General features: G+C 46.4%; 2 protein-coding genes across 2 annotated transcripts; both read right to left on the bottom strand.

Annotated features, from left to right (window-relative positions):
• Positions 1 to 70: 70 nt before the first annotated feature.
• On the bottom strand, positions 71 to 1997 carry LOC124656751 (syntaxin-71-like). Its single transcript, XM_047195440.1, has 9 exons — positions 1851 to 1997; positions 1641 to 1766; positions 1309 to 1468; positions 931 to 1016; positions 615 to 683; positions 487 to 531; positions 334 to 396; positions 178 to 254; positions 71 to 86 (listed from the first exon to the last, which is right to left on the bottom strand). The coding sequence occupies exons 1-9, from the start codon at positions 1995 to 1997 to the stop codon at positions 71 to 73; spliced, it is 789 nt and encodes a 262-aa protein (XP_047051396.1).
• Positions 1998 to 4478: 2481 nt separating this feature from the next.
• On the bottom strand, positions 4479 to 6855 carry LOC124652072 (ubiquitin-like). Its single transcript, XM_047191090.1, has 4 exons — positions 6733 to 6855; positions 5551 to 5767; positions 5321 to 5387; positions 4479 to 4802 (listed from the first exon to the last, which is right to left on the bottom strand). Exons 1-4 carry the CDS (start codon positions 6833 to 6835, stop codon positions 4761 to 4763), a joined length of 429 nt encoding a protein of 142 aa, XP_047047046.1. The 5' UTR covers positions 6836 to 6855; the 3' UTR covers positions 4479 to 4760.
• Between the last annotated feature and the right edge of the window lie 9572 nt (positions 6856 to 16427).

The raw sequence follows: 16427 nt of genomic DNA, 5'->3' as shown, positions 1-16427 counted from the left end.
TGCAAGTGCAGTACAATTGCACGACATAACAGGGAATGCTGAATTGCTGTTGCTACCATGTTCTGAAGATTCACTGGGAGAGCACACTGCATAAGAAAAGAAAGCATACTGTTTGAGATGAAAACTCTAGGACGTAAATCGACACAGTAGTAATCAGTGAAGCTTGAGAACCCTTACTTGTAGAGATAAGCACCAATGCCAAGAATGACACAGATCAGTATGATGTCAACTGTGAAGTTCCTGGTCGATCGAAACTGCACATCACATAGGGTCTGTGAGCAAAATTACATAGTGAAAGCTGTTCATTAGGAATTAAGGGTGCAACACTTTCACCTGGTTAACTGTTTCTTTAAGCCTGACATTAGTCTTTCTTAGCTCGGAGTTAGCTTTATCCACCTGCAGAAATCATTATGCGTATCCTTCAACTTCAGTATCAAAGGGCGCAAAGGCAACAGGCATTTTACAGAAGCAAAAATAGGATCAAACCTTTCTGTCAATTTCATCCATCAAGGGAACCTGCCTGTCCAGTTCCTGCAGAATTACATGAACAGCTGTAGTAGCTCTTTAACTTAATATCAGCAGAGAATATTACAGAAAATTGTAGCTCAACAAACCTCACTCATGTCCTCTGCTAGGTTTTTCAGCGTGTCCAGGCCTTCGGAAATGAAGTCCAGCCCTTCATCCTGTGCATCACATTTGGCAAAGACAACTCTGTAAACCAGCAGCCGTGTCGGATCAAGTGAAATCTGGTCTACAGGTTGTCTAGCACTCTAGCTGAATGGGTACTGTCGACCAGAAAGTTCAGAGTTTGGAAAAGTGCCACAGGACGCATCGCTAGCAAACCAGGTCCACATGTCAGCTTCAAGCCAACATCATATTTTTGGTCATGACTGGTGCGCAGATGACATGCTCCGTGAAAAGAAAACCTGCCTGTTTGATCCTGCGCATCTCGTACTCTCTTCTGAAAGCCTCCGATTCTTCGCTGGTCTGGAAGTAGCCCTCATCCAAAGTTTCAGCTGTAATCAGTCGACGCGCACACAAGACAATTAGTTCGAACTACGAAACAAAATTACGTGCCTATGCTTTTCTACGTGCGACATGGGTCTTTAAACCCCTACTAAAACTAGAGTAATTTAATTCACATTAGATACATTTTTCCAGAGGGAATGGTGCAAACTGAAGAATATGTGGATATTCACTGGTAACTGAAGAATGCACCGAAACATGAGAGACAAACCTGAGCAACCATTTCACTAGCAGAGATGTAATGTAACATTGCAGTTGGAAAACAGAATAGGAAACGGAAACCTGAAGAATCGAACTGAATCCCTGTCCGAGCGCCGTTCTGACCCGCGGCGCCGCCCTCGCCGCCACCTCCCTCGGGGACGGGGATGGAATGGATCCTGTGATGCAATGCTGTGACCAGATCAGGCCGCAGCGCCATATCCTCCGCCGATACCCCTTTCATCTGTGTGCATTTCCATGTTCAATTGTTCATGCATCCATATTTGTACCAAATATTCATTGGCATGACCCATCAGCCGAGAAAAATGATGAAAAACAGTCGACGGTGATTGTTTTTTGTTGGTAAATTTTCAAGGGCTCGATCGAAATTGAATGGCGTGTGATTGTTTTGTTACCTTCTTGACGGATAGTTTCTGGAGCTTGACGACATCCTCCATGAGCTGGGCCTTGGTGCGCCGCACGCCGGCGTTGAGGGTCACCTTCGCCGCCCGGTTCGTCTCCCTCGCGGCCCTCTCCGATTTCTGAATTCATGAACCGTACGTGCGGCATTTCAGGCAGGATCAAGGGATACGTACAAGAATGCGAGAGGAGGTTCAAAGGGAGACCTCCATGGCTTCGTCGATCACGGCGTCGATGTCGGCGTAGAGCCGCGAGAAGGGGTCGGCGGCGTCATTCCGGTGCTTGTCGGCGTCGTACCTGTCGTACTTCTTGCAGATGGCGTCAACCCGGGTTAGCACGTCGATCATGCTCATCTTGACGCCCTCCCCGTGATCGCCAGTGCACAATGGGTTTTCGCCGGCGCGCCGCCGGTGCAGTGGCGGTCAGTTAGAACGGTGGATTGGGGACGGCGGAGGAGGAGAGCTAGGTCAGGTTGCGAGATGGTTGGAGATGTCTGGCTCGTCCTGGTTGTTGAGTTAGATACGCGCGAAACTCCCGGGTTCTGTTATTTGGGCACCTGAACTTTCACAAAGTGCTATCTGAACATTTACGGCACCTTTGCTCTTCTCCGTTTTTTTTTTCCTTTCACTTTCCACTTATTTGAAAACTGCTTGAACACACGAGTGTGGCATTCTGTAGCTCGGGCTACATGTAGCCCGTTTTTTCAAAAATTCGAAAATGGCATTTTATAGTTTCAAAGAATTAGGAACAAAATTTTATAGCTAGATAATGATGTACTCTACAACTTTTAAAAAAAGCAATACGAAAGACTTAGTATTTTGGCAAAATTCACAAATCCATGAACAGTACAGATTTTGAAACTTTCAACATTTGTCAAAATTTGATATTTTTGTGTAGCCTCTAATATAATGTATTTCATCCTGAAAATTTGCATAGTGGTAGAGTACATAATTGGGTATATTCAACTTTTTTTTCAGATTTTTTTGAAACTTCAAATGTTGAATTCAAATTTTATAAATATACAAGAGATATGTAGCTCGGGCTACACTTTGAGTTTTCCTTTAACACACAAGCTTTACTCGTACTCATAACATTTCACCTACTGTCGTATCGGGATGAGAATGGTAGATTTAATGATTATCATCACAAATCACCCTTGCAACATGCAACATTCAGCTAGTGCTGGAGGGTGGCGATGCCGCGTGTGATCCCAAATTCCTACTCCATCCGTTTCAAAATAAGTGTCATGACTCTATCTAGATACATATGTATCTACAACCCAAATGTGTCTAGATAAACCTGAATCTAGATAAAATTGCAACACTTACTTTGAAATCGAGCTGTCATACACACAACCCGTGGGCAATCCGCATAAGCCATGGATGCCGCCGGTTGATGGGGTATTTTTAAATAATGGGTCTGATACTTTCATGTGAAGATTAACACATTCATATAATTTTACTTCAAATCAGTGTATGCATATTTAATGAACGGATACACGTTTTCTTCAAAAAATACCTATAAAAGTTAAAAATCCCACTAAAAATAAAGATTTTCATGTTGTTCCTAAATAGAAAGTTTTGCTCACACACGACAATCTAGCTGAAAGAAATTGGAACGGAAGTAAGAAATGTTGTTTCTGCGACTGTCAGATGAATCACCTCTTTATCTCCTGTCCTCTTGCTAGTTTGGTTTGGAGAGTCGTTTATGCCACGTATGATATTCCACCATCATCCAATATCACAGATATGTTTGGAAATTGGCTGAATGGTATCGACAAGAAAACTAAGGCTAAAATTTGCATTGGTGTTTCAGCTCTATGTTGGTCGATTTGGAATTGTAGAAACGGCATTGTGTTTAATAGGAAGGTTTCTACAATTTTTTTGCAGTATGACGGTGCATTGGATTCAGCTATGGCATTTCCTTTTCCCGGCGAATCAGCGGGAATGCATGGTTACTGGATGCAATCTTCTATTGATGGTTGCTCAGGATATTTTATATCATGCTATTTGACGGCCTATTAGTAGATTATAACATGTCTAGATGAAGCATTCCTTGTTTTCCTTTTCGATGGTTGATTTTTGTATCGCCCAATCGAATATGTGAGTTGTAAACTTTAAATTTTTCGTACTATTTTACTCACTCTGATCCATATTACTTGCTACTAAACTGGATGTATCTACAATTAAAATGTGTCTAGATACATCTATATTAGCGTCATGTAATATGTATTGGAGGGAATAATAAATTGTTGTGCGCATCTATTGATGCAGAGACCGAGACTTTCCCCATTTCGAAAAAAAAGAGCAGACGGCTACAAAAGTTACAGGTACAAACAGAACATCCCGGTTGTTAGACCCAACCAAGAGGATGTCCAGGCAGGAACCTGACTAACCAATGCTTCCCTGAAGAAACTCTGAGCAGCAACTAAATTGCCATGATCCAGCCAGCTGCCCTGAGCAACTTAGCTGAAACTAGAACGGAAAAAAAGGAAGAAACAAGAAGCAAAACAGAGAGAACAGCTCACAGAACAGAAACTTGACAGACAATTGTAAAACCCATGCACAAGATTCTACTGTAGTGTAGGGTCCCTACCATTTGGCAGAAACTACTCAAAGGATTGCTGGGATGATCACCAACAACTCAAGCAAACAGGTGACACCATAAACTTTACACAGAACTGTAAAACCCATTTGCATTTTTGCAGAAACTGCTGATAAGATTTCTAGGATGATCATCCTCAAATCAAACAAACAAAGTGGTACCAAAAGATATCAGTTGAAACAAACAAAGTGGCACATAAAACTGGCATATCCATTCACCCATTCCATCAGAACCCACATGTATTCACAAGGAAACAGGAACTTCTAACTAGCATCTCATAAGCATGCACCCAGGTGCCATGCATCACCACCAGTAGTACTTAAAACCCATGCAACAGGAGCAACATAGCAGAAGCATTCAGCAAGAGTACTTAGGGTGTTAGAACCCAGCAGGAGCTGCTTAACAGGTAGCCAGGACAAAGCTTAAGCTCTACTAGTAAACTACAACGGTATTAGGAGGCTAAGGAGGCAGGTGGTGATTTGGGTCATCGCTTTCGCTTGCCGGCCAGTGCATCAGTACGACTCCCTCAGCTTGAGCTTCTTCTTGATCCTGGTCTGAAATCAAAATGTTGGAGCACAGTATAAGTTAAGTAAGCTGAAAGGTGTTTCATAACATGGACAAGTATGATAATAGACGTATGGTGGAACCAAGTATAAGTTACCAATCTGCAAGGTGTTTCAGTGTTTCATAACATGGACAAATATGATGCAAGACGTATATGGGAACCCAGTATACGTTACTAAGCTACAAGGTGTTTCAGTGTTTCATAACATGGACAAGTATGGTATAAGACGTATGTTGGAACCCAGTATAAGCTACCAGTCTGCAAGGTGTTTCAGTGTTTCATAACATGGACAAATATGATGCAATACGTATATTGGAACCCAGTATACGTTACTAAGCTACAAGGTGTTTCAGTGTTTCATAACATGGACAAATATGATCCAAGACATAGTATGATCCAAGACCCAGTAAAACCAAGCAGTACAATATCAAGGCATGAAGCACAGGTACGAAAAATATGATAGTGTACACGCGAACCAATCGATCACAGTTGAGGTTCACTGCTCACCTCGTTGCAGTGGCCACACTTCTTCTTGCGGCAGTTGGAGGATCGGAGGGGAAGGCGAGCGTAGCACCTGGAGAACAGAACCACGAAACAGATCGATGTTAGGCATTTGCCAGCGCGCATACATCGTCATGAGCACAGAAATTGCAAATCACTCTTCCGCAGTTCAAATATACGGAAACAGAGACGTTGCAGATTCAAAATTGGAGAGGGGAATGGGTCTCGATTCGTACACGCGGCACACCAGCTTGTGCTGCCGGTACTTCAGGGCGAGCTGCAGGAGGTTGGGATCGATCTTGGGGTAGCTCCCGCCCTTGCCGCCCTTGCCGCCGATGAGGCGGAGCACCAGGTGGAGCGTGGACTCCTTGTGGATGTTGTAGTCGGCGAGCGTGCGGCCATCCTCCAGCTGCTTCCCGGCGAAGATGAGGCGCTGCTGGTCCTCAGGCACACCTGCGGTTTCAGATCAGGCCACCATGATTAGTAGGCTCCCGCACCATTGATGAAGCGGCGGCAAGCAGTTAAGGAAGTAATAAGAAATTAAGACGAACATCAGTTAATTTGGTGTCCAAAAACGCCACAAACGAGCCGATCAGCCAACCGTCCCTGACAGGCGACACTCATCTCGGATCAAACACGCAGCCTCTTGATGTCAAGCAAGTACCTATACAATCTACCGACCGACTCCATAAGGCATGGCATGTGTACTCCAAAAACGAAGATCAAGCAGCGACAAGTGTAATTAACGAACTAGCAGATATTTAAGACGAACATCACTTAATTTTGTGTCCAAAAACGGCACAAGCTAGCCGATCCAAACCCACCCAACGCTCTTCTCGGACGAAACACGCGCACACTCCCCACGATCTGCTTCGCGGTAGCTCATGCAGTGCAGTAAAGTAAAGCGGGCAAGCTAACTGATGAATCGACCGCAAATTTGAAGGAGAGCGGCAGTTCGATTTGGTAGATCGAGTTCAAATTTCAAAACGCGGGCGCCCGCAGGTTGCCAAACAAACGAAACCAACCCCATCCTACCAATAATAATTCAAACGCACAAACTAACTAGCCGATCCAACCCTCCCGACCCGCCGACCCGGCTTCGTCTCAGGTGGATCTGCTGGGTTGTATCCTGACCACGATATATAGCCAAAAATCGGCAGGAAGCGAGCAAGCGCCCAGCAAATCTAACCGATCGAAACCGCACCAAACGCGTAGAAATGTTTAGCACCGCCTGGGTACGCACACGCGCGCACAACCAAAACGAAGATCAAAGCAAGCGAGGAACGACCGTATCTGCGGCGCAACGAACAGGGCGGGCGAGCGGAGCAGAAGGGGGTCGGGCGGGGAGCGCAAACATCGACGCGGCGCGCCGGTAGATAGGGCCGGGAGGGCGACGGGGCAGATGCTCGCGCGCGTACCTTCCTTGTCCTTGATCTTGGCCTTGAGGGCGGCGATGGAGTCGGTGCTGTCGACCTCGAGCGTGATCGTCTTCCCCGACAGCGTCTTCACGAAGATCTGCATCTTGCGGCGGTCGCCGGAGTGCAGTGGTGTGTGGGTGGGTGTGGCGGTGGTGCGGAGTGTGGACAGCGCCGCGGAGTCGACGGGCGTTATATAGGCCGGGGGTGCGAGGAGGGATAGGACTAGGAGTTGACGCAACCGCCAAGAAATCCAGAGCCCGGATGAATGGGATGGGATTGGGCTTGGGCTTGGGCTTGGGCCCGGCGGCTCGGGAACCGACGAGTGACTGTGCCTTGTGCTGCCGATCGAGAGAATTCAACATTTGCCTTAGAAAAGGAGAGGGGGAAAAATTTGAGTTTGATAAAAATTAGGAAACTTCGTTTGGATTTTCAATTATAGAGGGCCAGCTCGTTGTGTCTGGGCATGCATTGTCTTTGTACGGTTGCGCACACAAAATGGTAGAGGCTTGATTTATGGAAAGTGCTTTTGGCTCCCGATCTTCGGCGACCTCGTCATTTAAAAAAAAAGGTGTTTTTGCAAGTTATTAAAAAATCTGCAAATAATTCTTGAGATTATAAGTGATATATCCCACAATCGTGCAAAATCTCAACCGGAAATTATTATTATTTTATGCTAGAAAAAAATGACAAAACCTTATATGTTTTTGAGATTTGAAAATGACTACTCGGATCTACACTTTTGTTATTTTTGTGTAGCTCATAATATAAAGTCTTTGAAATTGATTTTTTGCACTTTTGTGGGATACATCACTAACTATATGCGGATTTATTTTCACAATTTTTTGGAACTCAAAAAATATGATTTTTGATTATTTTTTAAAACGAGATCACCCGAGCCAATGTGCACCAAATCTCCGTCCCTTGATTTCAGGTAGATTTCTTAGTTCCCTAGCTTGGGTACCCAAATAATGCTCATCATCAAGCCAACGTACAGTTCAAGAATCATTTGGGAAGACAAATCCCAAGGACAGAAAAAGGAGAGAAAAATATATAGTATTTCCCATAACTCAAGATGTAAGAGCAACTCAAGATGTACCAGGGACGGAGACAAGGGGGGACGAGCGGGGGGGGGGGGGGCGCAGCCCCCCTATGCTCATGATTTTCTTTTGAGCACAAGCCATGACAGCTCTTTATTTGTGTGATTTTAGCTAGTTATGCCCCCCTCATACTAAGATTGCCCCCCTTATACTTCATTTCTGGCTCCATCCCTGACCGTACAAAGGGGACGCAGCGGCGACGGGCAGAGGCTAAGCAGCGAACTGGCTGAGGCTCATCGGTGACCAGCGGAGGCTGAGGGACGACAGGCTGAGGCTCAACGGGGACCTGCTTTCTCTTCTTGGGAACACGCTTGGCTATTGCCGCTTGGCCGCCAGTGACGCAACAATGACCAGGGGGCCGCTGGTGTACCCGAACTACTTCCTCTTCGGCTTGCCGGCGCCCGCAATCATGCGTGCGATGGATCCGGCGGCCCGGGGAACTGGAGCCAAATCTAGCCGTGAGACTTGGCTGTTAAGGCGGCGCAACGACACTAGCGGCGGGCGGAAGCTCGGTGAGGTCCATGGGGCCAGATCCGGTGAGCGGCGGTGCCAGAGAGCAAGTTGGAGCGGGAGATCAAAGGCGGTAGCGGCGCAAACACGGGAAGGGGTAAAGCTGAGATGTCCCTCATGTATGAACGGCTAGAGCAATAAGGGCACGCTCGGTTCGGCCTCCTGGATGGCGAATGTAGGGTTCGGGGCGACGGTTTCTCCGCGGACAGTAAAAATAAATACAGTTTGCCCGTGTTTACAAGTTCCGCTATAGCGACCTATTTTTGCGAAAACCGAAAACTAGCAGTTATAATACAGTTTTCACGTGTTTACAGGCTCCATTAGAGTTGCTCTAACCCAATCTATTTCACTGGCCTGCCAACCTTTCTTTCGGGCCAACGGTAAAATAAGCAATTATAATTCAAGACAAGTGGGCATACAAAAAAAATATACTGAACACATAATCATCAAACATTTTGTTCTGGAACATGTACAAACACAAAAATCATATAGCGGCTACCAATACAGACAGAAGCACACCTATTGCGTTCTCGCTCATCTGCTAACAATTTGGTTCGCACACTTGTAATATCCTTGCCTAGGGTTTTCCCATAGGATTTTGGATCGGGGTTGGTTGGTTGGAGAAGAAGAAAGAAGTAAGTATAACGGGGCAGGTAAGGAACGATTTCATTAATGGGAAAATCTAAACAAAAGCGCGGCACGGGCGGCCTCTCTGTGCGACGGTGCGTCGCGATACGTGCATCGCCATCTAAGGGCGCGAGCGCACGACCACGTCGCTCGGGTGGACAGCACTCTGGACAAGGTTTGAAGCCCCACATGTCAGCGTCTCATCGTTTTGAATTTCGGGATCCGGGCTACCTCCAATTATTTTCAGTTTTTTTTCTCCCACCGCCCATTTTTCACGTCGGTTGTCCTATCCCTTTCTGTCCGTCTCGGTGGCGATTTCGGCGGCGGAGCTCGCTTGCCGCCGCTGTTTCTCCCGTTCCTCACCGACGGCGACTAGATCCGCCGCACGCGCTTACTCGGTGAGTCTCCCCGCATCTGCTGGTGGTTTTTTTAGCCGTTCTCGTCGCCGCATCTGTGTGTATTTTATGCTGGTAGTTCGTCGTCCCCGGCGGTCGGAATCGCTGGTCGTCGGTGGGTATGGGGTTTGGGTTTTTTGTAGGATAACGTTGCATAGAAAACAAAAATTTTCCTACCGCGAACACGCAATCCAAGCCAAGATGCAATCTAGAAGACGGTAGCAACGAGGGGGTATCGAGTCTCACCCTTGAAGACATTCCAAAGCCTACAAGATGAGGCTCTTGTTGCTGCGGTAGACGTTCACTTGCCGCTTGCAAAAGCGCGTAGAAGATCTTGATCACGATCGGTTCCAGCGCCACGAACGGGCAGCACCTCCGTACTCGGTCACACGTTCGGTTGTTGATGAAGACAACGTCCACCTCCCGTTCCAGCGGGCAGCGGAAGTAGTAGCTCCTCTTGAATCCGACAGCACGACGGCGTGGTGTCGGTGGCGGTGGAGAACTCCGGCGGAGCTTCGCTAAAGCTACGCGAAAGATACGGAGGAGAGGGGGCCGGCTAGGGTTTGGGAGGGGGTGGCCGGCCACTTCAAGGGGGGCGGCCAGCTTGTGGTCTTGGGGTGGCCACCCCCCTCCCTTGGCCCCTCATTATATAGGTGGATCCCCAAGAGTTGGTCTCCAAGTCTTCGAATAAGACCCGAACCAAAAACCTTCCATAAGGAGGGGAAACCTAGCCAAGCTAGGACTCCCACCAAAGGTGGGAGTTCCACCTCCCATATGGGGGGTGGCCGGCCCCCTAAGGGGAGTCCACTTGGGACTCCTCCACCACTAGGGTTGGCCGGCCATGGAGGTGGAGTCCCATGTGGACTCCACCTTCCTTGGTGGTTTCTTCCGGACTTTTCTAGAACCTTCTAGAACCTTCCATAGAACCTTCCGCGACATTTTAATTCACATAAAATGACATCCTATATATGAATCTTATTCTCCGGACCATTCCGGAACTCCTCGTGATGTCCGGGATCTCATCCGGGACTCCGAACAAATATTCGAACTCCATTCCATATTCAAGTACTACCATTTCAACATCCAACTTTAAGTGTGTCACCCTACGGTTCGTGAACTATGTGGACATGGTTGAGTACTCACTCCGACCAATAACCAATAGCGGGATCCGGAGATCCATAATGACTCCCACATATTCAACGATGACTTTAGTGATCGAATGAACCATTCACATACAATACCAATTCCCTTTGTCACGCGATATTTTACTTGTCCGAGGTTTGATCTTCGGTATCACTCCATACCTTGTTCAACCTCGTCTCCTGACAAGTACTCTTTACTCGTATCGTGGTATGTGGTCTCTTATGAACTTATTCATATGCTTGCAAGACATTAGACGACATTCCACCGAGAGGGCCCAGAGTATATCTATCCGTCATCGGGATGGACAAATCCCACTGTTGATCCATATGCCTCAACTCATACTTTCCGGATACTTAATCCCACCTTTATAGCCACCCATTTACGCGAGTGGTGTTTGGTGTAATCAAAGTACCTTTCCGGTATAAGTGATTTATATGATCTCATGGTCATAAGGACTAGGTAACTATGTATTGAAAGTTTATAGCAAATAACTTAATGACGAGATCTTATGCTACGCTTAATTTGGGTGTATCCATTACATCATTCATACAATGATATAACCTTGTTATTAATAACATCCAATGTTCATGATTATGAAACTAATCATCCATTAATCAACAAGCTAGTTTAAGAGGCATACTAGGGACTTCTTTGTTGTCTACATATCACACATGTACTAATATTTCGGTTAATACAATTATAGCATGATATATAAACATTTATCATAAACATAAAGATATAAATAATAACCACTTTATTATTGCCTCTAGGGCATATCTCCTTCAGTTTTTGTCTTGGTGGGCGGCGTTGCGGTGCTCGTGTGGAGCTTCTGCGGCGGAGGGCAGGGCGCTTTCGTGACTGCGCACTGTAAGGCTCGGCCCCCGTGATGGCTCGGGTCAGAGTAGATTCGTCGATGAACACCGGTGCCGCCGTCGAGCTGTCCGTTGAGGGAGGTTAGCTACGGCGAGGAAGCGCTGGTTAGGTCGCTATCGAGGATACCCTGTCGTTTTTGTGGGTCACGCGCCTTGGTGAGGTCTCTGCCGCTGGGGGAGGCCGTCGTCGAGGATACCCTGTCGTTTTTGTGCACGAGACGGCTGAAGTTTGTGTCGTTGTGAAGTCGTCGAGGGGGAAGCCACAGTTGGGCACGAATTGCATGAATGCGATGAGGAGGGCACGACTGTCCTGTTGGTTGCCTAAGGTTCCTCTTCCCTCCCCACTATATCTCTATGACGATGGTGGTAGTCTGGAGTGTCGGTACTAATCTAGCTGCGCGACAAGCTCGTTTTGTAGCTACTCGTTGGGCATGGCGGCGATGGTGAGTTTGACGGAGAGGTGGGGGGGTGGTGGTGACGTGCTTCTTTTGGGCTTCCAGGTTTGAGGTAGGCTTTTGCGAGGATGTGAACCCCGGGCTACAATTTTTCTACCGATGGAGCATTTTTTTTGCAGCTCCTACAAGCTTCCTTGGTTTGCTTTTTTTGCAATGTGCTGTTATTAGCATGATTCCTAGCTCCATTGTCCATCCATGGCCTCTGTTTTTTGTTGTATGTCTTAGACTGAGGGATATGAGTTGACTCAGTGGATAAGGAAAATGAGATTAATTTTTTTTTAGAGCCAGGGGGGATATTATGTGGAGTAGAAGCAAAATGGGAACCGGATATGATGTGGAGTCTCTGTTTTTTGATATGCTTTTTGTAATTATGTTACTCTCATTCATGTTTTTACAGAGTGGACTTTTTGTGTTTGTTAATCATAGGTGGTACAACCATGGCTAGGAGGAAGGCAGCGCGGAACAATGCTGGTCATAAAGGGAAAGCAGTTCGTAAGCGTCACCATGTATGTGTTTCTCTGATATGTAATTCAACAACTGTGGTAGTAGCATGTGAATAACGTGTAGATGCATCCGATGAACCCGGTAGCCATATTATACTAAGTTGGTAGGTTTTTTTGTAAACTATGATATGGTGCATGATTATGGTCTGTGGTAGTAGCCATGTTATACTAAGTTGGTAGGTGTGTTTTAAAAATAAGGTAGCTGTATTATGATGGTTTGTTTTATCTGCAATTCATTTTTTCCTGGTAGCCATGCTGTACTAAGTTGGTAGGTATTTTTTAAAATATGGTAGCTGTATGATGATGGTTTGTTTTTTATACGCAATTCATTCTCCTAGTAGCCATGTTATACTAAGCTGGTAGGTATTTTTTTAAATATGGTAGCTGTATGATGATGGTTCGTTTTTTATACCCAATTTCATTTTTCCTGGTAGCCATGTTGTACTAAGCTGGTAGGTACTTTTTTAAAAATATGGTAGCTGTATGAAAACCATGTTAGTTTTTGCAAGAACCTGGGTATCATGTTCATTTTAGTTTCTTTATTGTTTTTTCGGCAGGGTTTTAGTGGAGACCGAAATAGGGCTTCTCCAGCTCCTATAATTAAGCTATATAGCAGTTTGACTCAAGATAAGCGTGATGCGATAGTATCAATGGGACTGGGAAGCTTTCGGATATCAAGTGTGAACATCCGCACAATCCACTTATTAGTTGGTTTGTGCAATGTTACGAACCAGCTAGGAGAGCGTTTGTAGTCCCTTGTCGTGGCGTAATACCTTTGACGTAAGAGTCGGTTTATATCATAACTCGGTCTTCCACGGGGGCGATTAGAGGTTAAGTATTACGCTGATTATGAGTTGGAAGCTGTCATTGCTACAAGGCTTTTTCCTGGTGGAACTATTAGACCTAAGGTTTCCGATCTCGCAAAGATGGTTGAGCAGTATGTGGGGGCTGATGACTCTTTCAAGGAGCTTTGGATGTTGTTCATCATGTCAACAGTAGTAGCCCCTACAACTGATAACAAGATGAGTAACAAATGTTATCCTATGCTGGTAATAACATTTTCCTTTTTATTAGTGTTTTTTAAGTGGTGGTTATCTGTTTTTGTGTTGTGTGTGTGTTATCTCATGATTCTGGTTGGTTGCATTTTCTACCCAGGTCGACATTGCTCGAGCAAATGAATTGAACCTCTGCAAATTTGTTGCCAATGAACTTCATGATCACATATCAAATCAGAAATACACAAAGGGTTGCTTATTGTACTGTATGGTGAGTTTCCTGTAGTTCCTCTGTATTTTAAACTGAAACAAATGGTTGCTTATTACTGCTCTTTTCTTTTCTTTCTATACATGGTTTTCATGTAACAACCTGTTGTCGTCAGAAACCCCCTGGCGGGCAGAGACGGGCAACATAGTAGAGCTGGGAACAACTAGGGCTGCGGCTGGCCCCAGTCCCTCAGAGCGACGGCCCGCAAAGCCTCCTGGTCGCACGTCCGATGCTATCGCAAGGGCGTGCCACCCGACCTATACCCGGTCGGGAAGGTGTGGATGATGCCTCGCTTGGTTTCTGCAGGGGCACACACGTAAACGTTAAATACGAGCCTCGATCGGCTCTCGAGTTATCCTCGCGAATCGGCTCAAAGAGCCGATTCACCCATGATTCAGACAGGGTGTCCGAATATATGGTGGTCCTGCTTGATCAAGATAAAGCTGATGAGATCTACGACGATTTGGGGTTTTCACCGCATAATCGGATCATCCTACTCACGATTGGGCCTCGCGCTCGCGCACGGTGACCGTAAGCCGATCCTAGACAGGGCCTAAAAACCAACACGAGGTTGATCCTCGGAATATCCTTTCTAGGGCTAGCGAACGTCACCCTACACGCCGCTGGATCCTCCAACCATTTGTAAGGCCTAACTATTGCAGATATTAAACTAATCCTTGAAGAATCAAGGAGCAACCGTAACGGATCAAATCTACTAAACCATGATCAAGCGGGGTGCCGCCCTACACCTAAGATAGGTGTAAGGGCGGCTAGACATGCAAGGGTCGCACTACGATAGCATATTATACGAGGAACAATGCTAACCCTAACATGTCTAAGATAACTACGTTGCTCGCCATCAAAAAGGCTTCAGCACGAGCAACGCATGAACAACGTGGATAGGCATTACGCTGCCTAGATCGCAAGATACGATCTAGGCAGCATGGTGCTTACCGGTAGAAACCCTCGAGACGAAGGAGTTGGCGATGCGCCGAGATTTGTTTGGGGTGAACGTTGGTTGTTGTTTATTCCATAAACCCTAGGTACATATTTATAGTCCAGGGGACTTTCTAATGTGGGCGTGCACTAAACCGTGCACGGGTAAAATTCTATCTTCTAATCTAAGATGCGATCTAATATGTTACATGATACAAAGGCAAACTAGCCCAATTTGGTATAAAAGGCCGATTCATGTACTTCTTCCGTATATAATCTTTAACTCCTTCTTCAATCGCGGCCCACCTCTGACTTGGTCAAATTCTGGTGATAACACATGCCCCCCTGGTTTTGGAAATGACATTTCCAAAATCATTATGCTTTTCCTTCGTCGGGACATGTCATGGCGCCTTGCCCCCTTTGCCTTTATCACCGTCCTAAAGCATTCACCTTAAACCGAAAGAATGTCTTCCCTTAGCTTTGCCGATAGCTAGAGTCAAGCACTCCCTGAAAGAGCCGATGGTACCACATCAGCCTCCGAAATATAACAGGAGCAGGGTCAACCTAGCCGTCCTTCCAAACGGTAACCTGCGTCCCTCGTCTGAGAAACCTAGATCCCCAAATCGCCGCCCCGGCAATTCCACGAATTTCAGATCTCAGCTGCACCGTCCCAATCCCTCAGCGCACCCAATGGCGGAGTCATCCAATGTCGGCGCCATGGTCTCCGGTCCCGAAGGTAACCCTTGACAGCCCTCTTGTCCTGCGCACCAATGTTAAGAGTGAACAACAAACACCCGAATTAATGCTCTATTCCACTATCAATTTTAGGTCTCGGACATCTTGCTACCACATCCTTCTCTCGCAAATTCCATGTGCCTTGGTCCTCGTTCTTCCGAAAGTCCTCGCTCACTTAATTTCCTGCGAAGCTACCGCAATCCCCTTCGTAAACCGAACTTAGATCCGACTTCATGGGCCGACCTGTCTACGAGCCCGGCCTAATCCCCGTGAGGGTTGGGTGGTATGGTATAATAGAGTATCCGAACCCATTATGCAACTCCAGGAAGCCATAGGAATAGCCGATGCCCTGTCACTATCATTATCTCCTCTTGAGAAAAAATGAAAATATTCTGAAAACCATCGGCTATTTCTGGTCCGACGCGCTAAACTGCTTTATGTTCGGCCACGGCCCTATGACACCAACCCTGTTAGATGTAGCCATGATCACAGGCCTAGATGTCGCGTCCCCAAGTCCTTCTGCATTCCAACTGCCGAGAGTTCCTTTCACCCTTTCTTCCAAAAAAGAGTGTACCAGCTGGGGAGCCTACCTCAAACGTTATATGAAGACCAAAGGTCCTGTGACAGAGAGGGAACATACGGCCTTCCTGAACTTCTGGTTAGAGCATTTTATCTTCTGTGGCCCATCCCTTGCCCCTACTAAGAATTACCTTTCCCTGGCCTATGAACTGGCTAAAGGCACCCACCTCGGCCTAGGCAAACTGTTTCTTGGAGAGGTATATCGATCTCTTCAACTGATGTCTGTCAAACTGTTCTCTCAAAAGACGAGTTCAAATCGGCGGTCCCCGGTGGTTTATTCAGCTATGGGCGCAGCTATACTTCCGGACCCGCATCCCCGACTTCCCACCTTTGACCTCCCGCACCTTTCCGGATGTCAATGGAAAGGATATCCGATGCACCAGCCTATGGCCAAGCTTTGTATGGTCTCCCGGCAGCAGAGCTGATCCCTAAAGCAAGCAGGGTGGTTCAAGATCTTCTTTCAAGGTTTAGACAACCCCCTGTTCTTTCCTTATACCGAATCGGTGAACTTTGAAAATCCAGTCTCCTTTCGATTGGATAATTTTGCCGATGATGCCAGCACCCAGCATCTGTATTCCAT

The sequence above is a fragment of the Lolium rigidum genome, chromosome 5, assembly GCF_022539505.1.
Source record: "Lolium rigidum isolate FL_2022 chromosome 5, APGP_CSIRO_Lrig_0.1, whole genome shotgun sequence".
Classification (NCBI taxonomy): Eukaryota; Viridiplantae; Streptophyta; class Magnoliopsida; order Poales; family Poaceae; genus Lolium; species Lolium rigidum.
Note: the sequence above shows the minus strand (reverse complement) of the source record. Positions and strands in the feature narration are given on the sequence as shown.

Bases quoted from the DNA above. Each gene is read 5' to 3' on its own strand.
- LOC124656751 (XM_047195440.1), bottom strand. From the start codon at position 1,997: ATGAGCATGATCGACGTGCTAACCCGGGTTGACGCCATCTGCAAGAAG. The intron at 684-930 runs GCAGGTTTTCTT...TGTGATGCACAG, and splicing joins AGATGCGCAGGATCAAACAG to GATGAAGGGCTGGACTTCAT. The intron at 532-614 runs GTTTGTTGAGCT...GTAATTCTGCAG, and splicing joins TAGCAGAGGACATGAGTGAG to GAACTGGACAGGCAGGTTCC.
- LOC124652072 (XM_047191090.1), bottom strand. From the start codon at position 6,835: ATGCAGATCTTCGTGAAGACGCTGTCGGGGAAGACGATCACGCTCGAG. The intron at 5,388-5,550 runs GTACGAATCGAG...TCTGTTCTCCAG, and splicing joins CACAAGCTGGTGTGCCGCGT to GTGCTACGCTCGCCTTCCCC. The intron at 4,803-5,320 runs GTGAGCAGTGAA...TTTTGATTTCAG, and splicing joins AGTGTGGCCACTGCAACGAG to ACCAGGATCAAGAAGAAGCT.